Here is a 14,870-nt window from a genome sequence, read left to right as displayed (position 1 = left end):
CACATTGTGAAATTTGGCATTTTTATGAAAAACAAGGAAGTTGAATTTCTATGTAATAATATGTTGATTGCAGCAAAATTTTATATACACAAATGTAGATTTGTTAAAGTTTCTCCTTGTTTCAAAGCATTTACAAATGATTTCAATATGTTATATAAATCTATAAAACAAGTAAAAACAAAAGGTGCCTTAAAGCTCTCTAAGCTTTTGTCAACATATATGGACTGACCCCTCTGAATGTAATGTATTTTCTTTTGCATTATTTAAGGTTTATTTTTATGTTATTATTAATTTGTACTGTTTTGTTTATTAGCTATATGCTGCTTGGATATAATGATATATATGTTTAACGATGGAAGTTGAAAATGCCTGTTTGTTTTTTGAAGTTTAAATTAAAAAAAAAAAGTTCGTCAAGAGAATAATAAAATACGAGATTGCTAGAATATAAATGTGTCACTGTGGTAATGGATACACACAATTTATCAATATATATAAACATGTAGCCTATCAAAAAATAGAAGTGCAAGTCACTGATGATATTTTAAGCATGAGGATTAAAATATCAGCCATACTTAATAGTGACGAGTCCAACCATTCATTTATACATTCATTAAAGAATTTAACCATACAAAATGTCAACCTCAACACTGTCAGTGAAACATATACACACGCACGCAGTACTATAAAGAATGATTGAGCAAAAATATTATGTCAATAGAAAAAAAAAGCATGCATCCAAAATCAAAAGAATGCTGAGTTTATACGAAGAACGAAACCGGCAAAAATAAATAAATAAATAAATGAATAAATACGCAAAAAATAAAAAAAAAAATAAAAATAAAAGACAAAGTAAATAAATACATAAATTCATACATAAATACAAAAATTAATAAATACGCAAATATATAACGAAATTGGAGAATAAATCCATACATTTCTGCAAAAATAAAATAAAATAAAGAATAACAAAATACGCGCATATATACATAAATAAGCATTGAAATCTATAAATCCCTGTATAAATAAAATAATTAATAAATAAATACGCAAATAAATAAATAAGTAAATAAATCCATAAATGCAGGCATAAATATTTTTTTATGAATAAATAAATACGACTGATAAATAAACAAATAAATAAATGTCTTCATAAATAAAAATTTATAAAAACGAAAATATATAAATAAATAAGTAAATAAATTCTGCATAAATAAAACAAAGCATAAATAAACAAGAAAATATAAATTACTACATAAATAAAACATTAAATAAATAAAAAAAGCAATTATAAAAATAAATGAGTAAAAATGTTCACAATTTCCTGCATAAAGCAAATAAATATGCAATGTGTTTATTTATTGTTTTATTTATGCAGGAATTTATGAATTTATTTATTCATTTATTTATTTATTTGTTTACTTATTTATTTATAGTTTTTGAAGGTTTCGTCCTCTATAGGTTTTTTTTCCTAGGGTGCGAATATCCATGTTGCAGATGCGGATAGATAATGATAAATTGATTGATAAAATGTGCAAAAGGAATAACAACGAAGTAAATAGAAGTGTCTAGCATTTTACAATCCATTCAGACGTTTTAAATCATTTGGTAAATTTAGGTCCATTCGAATTTTGTTATAAATAAATATATGTAATATAATGTATAATAGTGAAAGTAAAATAGTGAAAAACAAATGTTTTTAATGATTTTTTATTGTTACAACTGTTTATTTGAATTAATTTCGAGTTTTAGTTTGTTGTAAAACTGACGCAGAATTAATTTCATGAAGGCGTAACGCTGGTCTATGTTTTACAAGTTTAGCCTGTTTACCGGGCAGCCGCTTGCATACAGGCTATGAGTATGTGTGATCGGTTATTGATTGATTATAAGGCATATACTTTATGCAAAAACAATATGGCACTTTCAAATGGCCACAGAAACGCTCCACAGAAACGGCCCAGCCTGCGTCACATTTAGAATTGAATGTGAATGTTCGAAACGGTGACATCATAGCTAAGAGAATGCGAATGCAACTCTGACTTTGGCATTCTGCGGTTAAACTAGTTGAGCGATGGGTCAACGTAATTGTCGTTGCAAAAAGGCGAACAATGATTTTGAGCGTGTGCACGTTTACCATCACGATGCACCGCCACAGCTCACCAATTTGGTGGAAGCTCATAAACATCCTGTTGGCGTAGGTGAAGATAGTGCGAGTGAGGGGAAAAATAAAAAGAGAAAGGAGACCAACCGTAAAAAGAAAAGAAGGTTCAAGTTGTGGCGGTGGTTCTCCTGTCTGAGAGCTGCTGACATAAATAGTACACTTCAGGTTGATGGAGAGGCTCAGGACACTGGGGCAACTGCAGCACCACCTGAAGTACAACCTTCCTCCTCTTCAGGTGACGGATCTCTACAGCAGGTCATTCATACTGTAGACCTCAATCTTCAGGAACCTTCAGCCAGTGACCCTGAAGTCTATCCAACAGTAAAGAAACATCTTACTGTTCAACCTGATGTCCTCCGTTCTCCAGTTCTGAGCAGCAATACTGCTCAGACTTCATTCGACTGGAACTTTGACATCAGCCAGACTCCATTGCTTAGTCCTGACTATTGTGATGAAGCCGAAAGCTTAGCTCACACCTTATCTGACTGGAGCATTGATTCTGGCCTGGCTCTAGCACGCACGACATCAAGGTGGAGCAATGATTTCACTAAGACTTCAGCACACACCATGTCAGATTGGAGCATTGATAAGATCAAAACTCCAACACGCACCACATCAGATTGGAGTACTGACGCTACCCGGACTCCGGTACACAAAGTGTCAGTCTGGAGTATTGATGTCACCCAGCCTCCATTACACTCATCCACTTCTGATTGTTTTAACAATGCCACTGAGATTCCAGTCCCCGATGCTTCCGAGGGGAGTGCCAATTTCCCTCAGATTTCACAGCACACAACGTCAGACTGGAGCATCAATGGTGGTCAAGCTCCAGTCTGCACACAGGCCTCTGTTTCAAAACAAATAGAGAATAATGGAAAGATGACAAGTCAGGGTAAGTTTACTGTCCCTTAAACACACCACACACACACACACACACACACACACACACACACCTGCAATACTATATCAGGCCATTTTAATGTTTCCATTTGTGACCCTGGACCACAAAACCAGTCTTAAGTTGCACAAGATACATTTTTGGCAATAGGTAAAACTAAAGCTTATTAATTCAACATTCAGACCTCATTTTGAAAAAATGTACACTGATTAAGTAAAACATTTTGTCCTGTTTTACACTGGTTGATATTTCATATTACTTAACCTTGGTTTTGTTTTAATAGTCATCAATTCTTGCCACTATCTGATCGATGACATGCTGGGTGAAGGATCCTTTGGAACTGTGTACAAGGGGCGACGTCTACACGATGACTTAAAGGTGCCTTTCATTTTTCTGGATTGGATAAATAGTAACAAATACAATATGTTAGCTGTACAATCATTCTTACTTACACTTTGCTTATTTTTTGTTTTTTAGGTGGCAGTGAAATTTGTCACAAAGACGGAAGATGTGGAATACATATGTATCGTAAGTGATTTCTCATAAGGCAAGCTACTGTTGTCGAAATTTTGTGAAATTATGATTCAATTCATAATTTATAAAAGATATATCTATCTAAACATCATAAAAATTGTATTTCCTGTAGTCGGGTCATTCAGAGCCCTTTCCTCTTGAAGTTGCACTTCTCATCCTCGCCCATGGAGTATCCAGCGTTCCAGAAATAATCCAGCTTCTGGACTGGCAGGACCAGGAGGACCATTATATAATGGTGTTGGAATACCCTTCACCCTGTGAGGACCTATATGCTTTCACAGAAAGCTATGGAGGATCCATAAGTGAAGGTTTAGCGCGTGTTGTTATGCAGCAGGCAACTCAAGCTGCATACATGTGCTGCCGCAATGGTGTTCTACATCGCGATATCAAACTTGAAAACCTACTAATCAACAAGGAGACTCATAAAGTCAAATTAATAGACTTTGGGTGTGGAGACCTTCTCAAGAAATTACCCTACGATACATTTGCCGGTATGTATTAACCCTTAAGCTGTGAAAAACGATATTCTGAATTTATAGCAACAAATGCTAATTGATGCAAAAATCTTTTACCTTTAGGCACCCTTGAGTACTGCCCCCCAGAGTTTGAGGAAACGGGTGAATACAATGGGAAGCCGGCAACAGTCTGGTCCCTTGGCATCCTCTTGTTTGTATTGGTGTGTGAGGACTTTCCCAACCCTCAAGAACTGCACATGATCAATGAGAACAACTTCTCCAAAGCTGGCTTGTCCGATGGTAAGCTCTTTATTTCAAAGACTCTTACATGCAACATCAAAGGAGGTGTGAAGTTCAAGGTAAACAGATGTTTCAACTGTTTTTCACAGAATGCTGTCAGTTGATTAGTTGCTGTCTCCAGCAAAAGCCAGAGCAGCGGATTCAATTAAAAGAGATTCTTCTCCACGAATGGTTCAAGGTATGAAGCCTAAGCAGAGTATTTTGGGAGGGTTAATTCAAACACAAGACTATGGATGTTAGCTTAGAGAATATTAGATTTGGATTGACTTTTGATAAACTAATTGCTGTTTTTATTTTAGGACACCAACCTGGAGAACTAAAGAACAGCCACCCTACATGTTATTGTCTTGAGAGGAACGTTTCAGGCTGTTTGAGGCAGGAAATCTTGAGCAGGAGGTGGCTCCTCTCAAAACAAACAATAAAACATATGCATTAATTGAACTCTTGTGAAGAGTATTATTTGACAAAAACAATTCTAGGAGAGCACATATTTACATAGTACTGTGAATCTTGTTTCTGTTTTTAACTCAATGTCTTTGCAAACTTTTTTTGCATATGTGTTAAAAGTCTAATTTTACACAACTCTCATAGCATCTGTCACGATGCATACAGTAAAAGTCACAATATCCATTTCTACTGTCAATTTTCTTTAGTTCTCTCATTCTTCACAGTATATATTTATTTTTCACAAGAAGTATGACTCTACAAAGGCAAGGCAAGGCAAGGCAAGTTTATTTATATAGTACATTTCATACATAGTGTCAATTCAAAGTGCTAAATAGACAATAAAAGAGACATGTTTAAGAAAGATAAAAACAATAATAAAAAAATATTTAAAAAATGATAAAAACAGATCAAATGTGTTAAAACAAGTTATAAAAGAATGAAAAAGAAGAGAAAAACATAATACTGTGATCTGTCAATAGTGCGATCTGTCTACAAAACTAAATGAATATTTGCCACTAAAACTGCATTAATATCTTTTTGCAACAGTGTCTAATGTACTGTGTATTAGAAATGTTTTCTTTTGAACTGTCATGAAAGTTTGAGATGTAAATTTTTTGGTTTTAAACCAGACACAACCAACAATATCATGTATACCTTTTGTTCATTCTCTTTTTCAAATGAAAGAGAAATTATGAAATTGTACGTCAGTGCATCTTTAAAACTAAATTGGGCGAAAATTTTAAGGTTGTCTTTCTAAACTGACTACAAACTGACACAGTTATACATGAGAACTGTGTGTTATTGGGTTGTTTTAAACGTTAACCAACTTTAATAAATGATCTACAGTTTATACCTTTATGCTTTAGACAAGTAACCAATCCTTGACACACTATGCAACATTCTAATTTTCTAAATATTTAAATATACACTTGGCATTAATACAGGGCTTTAATCAGTTTCGACAATGTTTCTATGATTTGTTTCACACCATCATGTTTTCCACCTAGCTCAATTTTTAACTTTTTTACAGGAAAGGCATAGACACTTGAGTTGATAAACTTTTATTTCAAGTAAATATACACTGAAATAGAGTAGTACATAATGAACAAACATGGATTGCATTACCATAATAAAGACAAATTAACTAAGAAAAAAAATACATATATACTGTCATACATTGAAAAAAAAACAGGGTACACCACCAGAACAATAAAGACATTACTGAATATTACCAAACAACAAAGAAATGCTGCTAAAAGCATTCTGTCATGTTCTAGTATGTGGCTGGTCATAACTTACACAGTCTCAGCAATATTTGTTATTTTGTTTTCTGAAACCAGTGACACACAAATATCTGCTATATATGTTGACATACATAGAACCTGCCTGACCCCCATCTCATCACTCAATTCAGTCAGCACCTCCAGAATTTTTGTATTGGTTGCACAGACAGCACCATTGCTATGAAAACACAGGTGTGTCAAATGATTTATCGTATCGGCCCATGAGTTTAAGGTCCCTCTCACAACGTCCATTTCTCTTGAGATTTTTCACACGTTTGCCATTTCCTGTACAATCATGTTTAGAATAACACGCATCATTAATGATCTTCTCCAGAAGAAAAACCCTATGGTCCCTATAATGCTGTTTAAACATGTTGTCCACAATAGACCTTATTTGACAATCAAAAACAGGGTTGCACTCGTACTCGGGCCTTTCATGCGCATTACCGTCAGTATTTTGAGAACAATAGCAATCAACCATCTTTGCATGGTGGCTGTCAGAAAAAAAATCTGAAAATATTTTTAAGAAAACGTTTTTTCTTTAATCACAATACAAAGTTTGTCCCATAATCTGTTTAGATCATATAAAGTAGTACCTTAAAGATGCGGCCTGTGTCCTTAAACAGCGATAGTTCAGCCCTAATAGTTCAGTGCAAACAAGACCAAAGTAGGGGCGGTGGTCCTCAAAGATAGTACCTTTTTATGTCTTTAATCTTCTTTTTACTCCTGATCAATTGGTTCTTGTAGAAAGCTTTAGGATCAGTGACTGTAGCCAGAAGCATTACTCCTTGGTAGCTGGAAGTAATAATGGGCCGCTTTATCTACGCATTCAAACAGGCCCGCCTTCACTCACGGGGCGGTACTATGAACATCTGCTATGGTGTCATAAAACTCATGATAGTTGACATCTTGTCTTTTATTTAAGACATAGGCGTGATGATGTAGGGATACCTATTTTAAAAATAAAAATACAGAGTCATACCGTAAATATATTCACAATGAAAGATTTTAGAGAACTAATATTATAGATTTTTTACATTTCATGGAAGTTTTAGGTTGACAAAATATAATGCACAGCTGAAGTCATCTCAAAACTCATTGCCAAAATGGACAATACAATTAATTTGAATGTTTTAAGCAAATATGTACAGTCTTTTCAACATTATTCTGCAGTTTGAATTGTTCAATACAATTGTTTATTTGGATTCCTATTAGGGCTCAAAGCAGTCACATATTTAACTGAAATTTGCATCTTTCATGATAGTGTTCTTTTTCAAAGAATGATTGAGAAGAAATAGGATTACATCTATACTTGCATATTCATTTGGAATTTAAGTGAAACATACTTGTAAGAAAATACAATTAAATTTATGAAATAACCCATATTCCATAACTTATTACAATGCCTTTGAGGTCAAGAAAGAGATCAAGTTTAGGACCCATTACCTCATATTTGGTTATTAGATAAAAGTTATTTTAAAAAGTCAAGTTTGGTTAAAAACCTAGGCTTTCTTAAATTTGTTCTGTTAAAACAAAGAAATTTAAAAAATCAAGTTATGCATTATACGTTCTGGAGATATATAAACATACACTTTACCATCAGATAATCTACGAATAACAATATTCACCAATTTTATACAAAGGGTACCAAAACCGTTTGCTTATGTTTGTTGCAGAGTAGCAATAAGATGTTTTTTTGTTTTATTTTTATGTTATGTGATACTAAATCTATTTTCTGGCCTATAATTTTAGTGATATACTTATGATAAAGTTGAAATAAAAAGCTGATACATTTAGTTAAACATCATGTGCTTGACATTTTGGTAAATAGTTAAAGCTTCTGATTGTACTAATTGAATATTTAGCATTTTGAAAGGTAAATATGTGTCAGGGTATGTAAAGCTGACACCTCTAACTTGTTTGGTTGAGATTTGTGGAATGTTTCCACAAATTGAAATATTAAAGTGTTTTTCTTATTCACTATTCTGCAACTTTGATGCAACATTGTAACAGTGTTAGAAATATACAAAAGTACATGTCATACTGTTTTGTAAAAACAGACAGTCATATCAGTAAAGAACTACACTTCCTGAGACAAACATTTTGTTTTGCTGTAAATCTAAAATTTTTTAATGTATCGGTCAGGATGTAAGCATACAACTTACATATAACTGACTTTTTGTACGACAATCTTTCGATGAACATGTTTACATTATATTGTGACATTTTTAGAGTGGTATTTGAAATAGTTACAACATCACAGATGTAAAGTACTCGAACAATGTATGAACAATGTTAGCTGATTGCTGTACTTAAGTACTACTTTTATGTTTTGTACCCTACTTGAGTACAGTTAAAATTAATGTTTACTTTTACTTCATTACTTTTTTAAAAACAGTATTTTTTTTTACAACTTTCAATTTTATTTATTCTCAAAAAAAAAGTTCCTCACTCCTAACAAAACGACAAAGCTGCTTAAATTAATGTTATTTACTTTGTAATTGACATTCATTTCAATATTCCATCAAACTGGTCAGACATGCTCTTCGATTGTTTAGAAGTCATGTCCTGTCACATTGAGCTCTACAATACACATCAACCCCAGTAAGTCTGCTATCAGTACACTTCTGTTAAGCAGTTCATAAGAAAATATACATTCAGTCCATTGTCTGTGTACACATCCACATAATTTTATTTAGATGCCGCACAGAAATAAACTTAAACCTCACTTAAGTATATTTAAACTTATACAAACAGAAAGCGTTTAGTTATTTGTCCTACAGTATGCTTGGTCATTGTTTTACGCGTACAATTTTATTACAGTACGTGTTCTAAGTAAATTTGGTTAGTAGTTATTTTGACACCCTTTGATTAATTGGGCACATTATTTTTCTACATAACATGTATTAAGACAGAGAATAAATTAGTTTGAGTCGACTTAACTGAAATGAACTCCGAACATGTCAAATCTTTATAAAAGACGGTAATCTTATAATTACACAAATTTAACTGCTTACTGCAGTGAGAAAAATATTAAAATGAAATTACAAAAACATAAAAAGTAAAATTTATTGATTTTTTGTCTGGTTTTCATGCGCAAGTGTTACTATATTGGAAAATGTTGTACAAGCACAATTTTACTCCACATAATGTTATCATTTGGAATAACAGGTGTGTTCTACATGAGAGGAAATCTTTATTTTTTAAAGACTGGTTTGACAAAGGAATTTGGAATGTAATTCATTTAATGGATGATGATGGTAATATGTTGAGCTATGATCATTTTAAGTTAAAATTCAATTGTAATTGTGCACATAGAGAATTCTCTTTGGTTGTCAAAGCTATTCCTGTAGCTTTGAGAAATTTAGTTAAAGGTATAATGCAATACTCCTCTGTAATACCTACACTAGTTGATTTGTTTATAAATAATTATTCATTTTGGGATATTAAATGTAACAACAAGGTCTTGAGATCACTACTGACAAAAGAATATTTTCCTCTTCCTGTTAAAAGAAAAGTTTTATCTGAGAGATTTTCTAAAGCGGACACTATTGAAATTAGAAAAAGATACCTGTCATTTCCCTTGTTACCTAAAATGAAAGAAGTACATTTCAAAACAATTAATGACATCTATCCATGTAACGAATTTCTTAGAATAAGATTTCATTTAGACAGTAATATTGTATTTTTTTGCTTGAAAGATATAGAATCACAGGAACATCTTTTTTTATAGTTGTTCCAGTGTCAAATCCTTTTGGGACAGATTGTATTAGTGGTTGATACCTAAAAATGTAACACCTGCGTTTGACTATCACATTGTGAAATTTGGCATTTTTATGAAAAACAAGGAAGTTGAATTTCTATGTAATAATATGTCGATTGTAGCAAAATTTCATGTACACAAATGTAGATTTGTTAACGTTTCTTCTTGTTTCAAAGCATTTAAAAATGATTTCAATATGTCATATAAATCTATAAAACAAGTAAAAACAAAAGGTGCCTTAAAGCTCTCTAAGCTTTTGTCAACATATATGGACTGACCCCCCTGAATGTAATGTATTTTCTTTTGTATTATTTAAGGTTTATTTTTATGTTATTATTAATTTGTACTGTTTTGTTTATTATATGCTGCTTGGTTATAATGTTATATATGTTTAACAATGGAAGTTGAAAATGCCTGTTTGTTATTTGAAGTTTAAATAAAAAAATAAATTTAAAAAAAGTTTGTCTAGACAATAGTAAAATACGAGATTGCTAGAATATAAATGTGTCAATGTGGGAATGGATATAAACAATTTAGCAATATATATAAACATGTAGCCTATCAAAAAATAGAAGTGAAAGTCACTGATGATATTTTAAGCATGAGGATTAAAATATCAGCCATACTTATTAGAGTCGAGTCAAACCATTCATTTATACATTCATTAAAGAATTTACCCATACAAAATGTCAACCTCAACACTACCAGTGAAACATATACACACGCACGCAGTACAATAAAGAATGAATGAATAAAAAGGGAGCAACATTATTATGTCAATAGAAAAAAAAAGCATGCATCCAAAATCAAAAGAATGCTGAGTTTATACGAAGGACGAAACCGGCAAAAATAAATAAATAAATGAATAAATGCGCAAATAAATAAAGAAATTGGAGAATACATTTACATTTCTGCAAAAATAAAACAAAATAAAAAAAGAATAACTAAATACGCGCATATATACATAAATAAGCTTTGAAATCTATAAATTCCTGTATAAATAAAATAATTAATAAATAAATACGCAAATAAATAAATGAGTAAATAAATCCATGAATGCAGGCATAAAATAAATAAATACGCAAATAAACAAATAAATAAATAAATGTCTGCATAAATAAAAATGGATAAAAACGAAAATATATAAATAAATAAGTAAATAATTTCTGCATAAATAAAACAAAGCATAAATAAATAGGAAAATATATGCATAAAGAAAACTATAAATAATAAAATAAAATAAATAAATAAATAAATAAAAAATAAATAAATAAATAAGCTAATATAACAATAAATGAGTAAATAAATCCACAAATTCCTGCATAAAGCAAAAAAATATGCAGGAATTTACGAATTTATTTATGAACTTATTTATTTATTCGTTTTTACCTATTTTTGTATAGTTTTTGAAGGTTTCGTCTTCTATAGGTTTTTAGTAAAATAGTAAAAAAGTAAAATAGTGAAAAACAAATGTTTTTCAATGATTTTTATTGTTACAACTGTTTATTTTAATTAATTTCGAGTTTTAGTTCGTTGTAAAACTGACGCAGAATTCATTTCATTAAGGCGTAACGCTGGTGTTTTACAAGTTTAGCCTGTTTACCGCGCAGCCGCTTGCATACAGGCTATGAGTATGTGTGATCAGTTATTGATTGATTATAAGGCATATACTTTATGCAAAAACAATATGGCACTTTCAAATGGCCACAGAAACGCTCCACAGAAACGGCCCAGCCTGCGTCACATTTAGAATTGAATGTGAATGTTCGAAACGGTGACATCATAGCTAAGAGAATGCGAATGCAACTCTGACTTTGGCATTCTGCGGTTAAACTAGTTGAGCGATGGGTCAACGTAATTGTCGTTGCAAAAAGGCAAACAATGATTTTGAGCGTGTGCACGTTTACCATCACGATGCACCGCCACAGCTCACCAATTTGGTGGAAGCTCATAAACATCCTGTTGGCGTAGGTGAAGATAGTGCGAGTGAGGGGAAAAATAAAAAGAGAAAGGAGGCCAACCGTAAAAAGAAAAGAAGGTTCAAGTTGTGGCGGTGGTTCTCCTGTTTGAGTGCTGCTGAAAAAAATAGTACATTTCAGGTTGATGGAGAGGCTCAGGACACTGGGGCAACTGCAGCACCACCTGAAGTACAACCTTCCTCCTCTTCAGGTGACGGATCTCTACAGCAGGTCATTCATACTGTAGACCTCAATCTTCAGGAACCTTCAGCCAGTGACCCTGAAGTCTATCCAACAGTAAAGAAACATCTTACTGTTCAACCTGATGTCCTCCGTTCTCCAGTTCTGAGCAGCAATACTGCTCAGACTTCATTCGACTGGAACTTTGACATCAGCCAGACTCCATTGCTTAGTCCTGACTATTGTGATGAAGCCGAAAGCTTAGCTCACACCTTATCTGACTGGAGCATTGATTCTGGCCTGGCTCTAGCACGCACCACATCAAGGTGGAGCAATGATTTCACTAAGACTTCAGCACACACCATGTCAGATTGGAGCATTGATAAGATCAAAACTCCAACACGCACCACATCAGATTGGAGTACTGACGCTACCCGGACTCCAGTACACAAAGTGTCAGTCTGGAGTATTGATGTCACCCAGCCTCCATTTCACTCATCCACTTCTGATTGTTGTAACAATGCCACTGAGATTCCAGTCCCCGATGCTTCCGAGGGGAGAGCCAATTTCCCTCAGACTTCACAGCACACAACGTCAGACTGGAGCATCAATGGTGGTCAAGCTCCAGTCTGCACACAGGCCTCTGTTTCAAAACAAATAGAGAATAATGGAAAGATGACAAGTCAGGGTAAGTTGACTGTCCCTTAAACACACCACACACACACACACACACACACACACACACACACACACACACACACACACACACACACACACACACACACACACACACACACACACACACACACACACACACACACACACACACACACACACACACACACACACACACACACACACACACACACACACACACACACACACACACACACACACACACACACACACACCTGCAATACTATATCAGGCCATTTTAATGTTTCCATTTGTGACCCTGGACCATAAAACCAGTCTTAAGTTGCACAAGATACATTTTTGGCAATAGGTAAAACTAAAGCTTATTTATTCAACATTCAGACCTCATTTTCAAAAAATGTACACTGATTAAGTAAAACATTTTGTCCTGTTTTACACTGGTTGATATTTCATATTACTTAACCTTGGTTTTGTTTTAATAGTCATCAATTCTTGCCACTATCTGATCGATGACATGCTGGGTGAAGGATCCTTTGGAACAGTGTACAAGGGGCGACGTCTACACGATGACTTAAAGGTGCCTTTCATTTTTCTGGATTGGATAAATAGTAACAAATACAACATGTTAGCTGTACAATCATTCTTACTTACACTTTGCTTATTTCTTGTTTATTAGGTGGCAGTGAAATTTGTCACAAAGACGGAAGATGTGGAATACATATGTATCGTAAGTGATTTCTCATAAGACAAGCTACTGTTGTCGAAATTTTGTGAAATTATGATTCAATTCATAATCTATAAAAGATATATCTATCTAAACATCATAAAAAATGTATTTCCTGTAGTCGGGTCATTCAGAGCCCTTTCCTCTTGAAGTTGCACTTCTCATCCTCGCCCATGGAGTATCCAGCGTTCCAGAAATAATCCAGCTTCTGGACTGGCAGGACCAGGAGGACCATTATATAATGGTGTTGGAATACCCTTCACCCTGTGAGGACCTATATGCTTTCACAGAAAGCTATGGAGGATCCATAAGTGAAGGTTTAGCGCGTGTTGTTATGCAGCAGGCAACTCAAGCTGCATACATGTGCTGCCGCAATGGTGTTCTACATCGCGATATCAAACTTGAAAATCTATTGATCAACAAGGAGACTCATAAAGTCAAATTAATAGACTTTGGGTGTGGAGACCTTCTCAAGAAATTACCCTACGATTCATTTGCCGGTATGTATTAACCCTTAAGCTGTGAAAAACGATATTCTGAATTTATAGCAACAAATGCTAATTGATGCAAAAATCTTTTACCTTTAGGCACCCTTGAGTACTGCCCCCCAGAGTTTGAGGAAACGGGTGAATACAATGGGAAGCCGGCAACAGTCTGGTCCCTTGGCATCCTCTTGTTTGTATTGGTGTGTGAGGACTTTCCCAACCCTCAAGAACTGCACATGATCAATGAGAACAACTTCTCCAAAGCTGGCTTGTCCGATGGTAAGCTCTTTATTTTAAAGACTCTTACATGCAACATCAAAGGAGGTGTGAAGTTCAAGGTAAACAGATGTTTCAACTGTTTTTCACAGAATGCTGTCAGTTGATTAGTTGCTGTCTCCAGCAAAAGCCAGAGCAGCGGATTCAATTAAAAGAGATTCTTCTCCACGAATGGTTCAAGGTATGAAGCCTAAGCAGAGTATTTTGGGAGGGTTAATTCAAACACAAGACTATGGATGTTAGCTTAGAGAATATTAGATTTGGATTGACTTTTGATAAACTAATTGCTGTTTTTATTTTAGGACACCAACCTGGAGAAGTGAAGAACAGCCACCCTACATGTTATTGTCTTGAGAGGAACGTTTCAGGCTGTTTGAGGCAGGAAATCTTGAGCAGGAGGTGGCTCCTCTCAAAACAAACAATAAAACATATGCATTAATTGAACTCTTGTGAAGAGTATTATTTGACAAAAACAATTCTAGGAGAGCACATATTTACATAGTACTGTGAATCTTGTTTCTGTCATGTATGATAAGTATGCAATGCATTTCTTGTGTCATGCTATTCTTACAGTTAAAAAGATGACTAGAGGCTGCATATTGACACAATAAACGTGTCAAAAAAGTCACCAACACAAAACAGCTGATGATAAACATCATTTTAAGCTGTAAAATGACATCACATTTCCACTCTGAAAATGAATATTTAAAATAACAGACACTTCCCTGCCACATGTATTTGTTCTTCAGACA

The 14,870-nt window shown here is 33.8% G+C and overlaps 2 protein-coding genes across 2 annotated transcripts; both read left to right on the top strand.

The window, feature by feature from the left end:
- Window positions 1-1,613: 1,613 nt before the first annotated feature.
- Window positions 1,614-5,079, top strand: LOC100001608 (novel protein similar to vertebrate pim oncogene family). Its single transcript, XM_021478377.3, has 7 exons — window positions 1,614-3,050; window positions 3,340-3,434; window positions 3,534-3,584; window positions 3,703-4,081; window positions 4,169-4,345; window positions 4,435-4,523; window positions 4,645-5,079. Exons 1-7 carry the CDS (start codon window positions 2,069-2,071, stop codon window positions 4,663-4,665), a joined length of 1,794 nt encoding a protein of 597 aa, XP_021334052.3. The 5' UTR covers window positions 1,614-2,068; the 3' UTR covers window positions 4,666-5,079.
- Window positions 5,080-11,322: 6,243 nt separating this feature from the next.
- On the top strand, window positions 11,323-14,562 carry LOC100001534 (novel protein similar to vertebrate pim oncogene family). Its single transcript, XM_021478546.3, has 7 exons — window positions 11,323-12,664; window positions 13,116-13,210; window positions 13,310-13,360; window positions 13,479-13,857; window positions 13,945-14,121; window positions 14,211-14,299; window positions 14,421-14,562. Exons 1-7 carry the CDS (start codon window positions 11,683-11,685, stop codon window positions 14,439-14,441), a joined length of 1,794 nt encoding a protein of 597 aa, XP_021334221.3. The 5' UTR covers window positions 11,323-11,682; the 3' UTR covers window positions 14,442-14,562.
- Window positions 14,563-14,870: the final 308 nt, after the last annotated feature.

This window comes from Danio rerio, chromosome 8 (assembly GCF_049306965.1).
Source record: "Danio rerio strain Tuebingen ecotype United States chromosome 8, GRCz12tu, whole genome shotgun sequence".
Lineage (NCBI taxonomy): Eukaryota > Metazoa > Chordata > Actinopteri > Cypriniformes > Danionidae > Danio > Danio rerio.
Note: the sequence above shows the minus strand (reverse complement) of the source record. Positions and strands in the feature narration are given on the sequence as shown.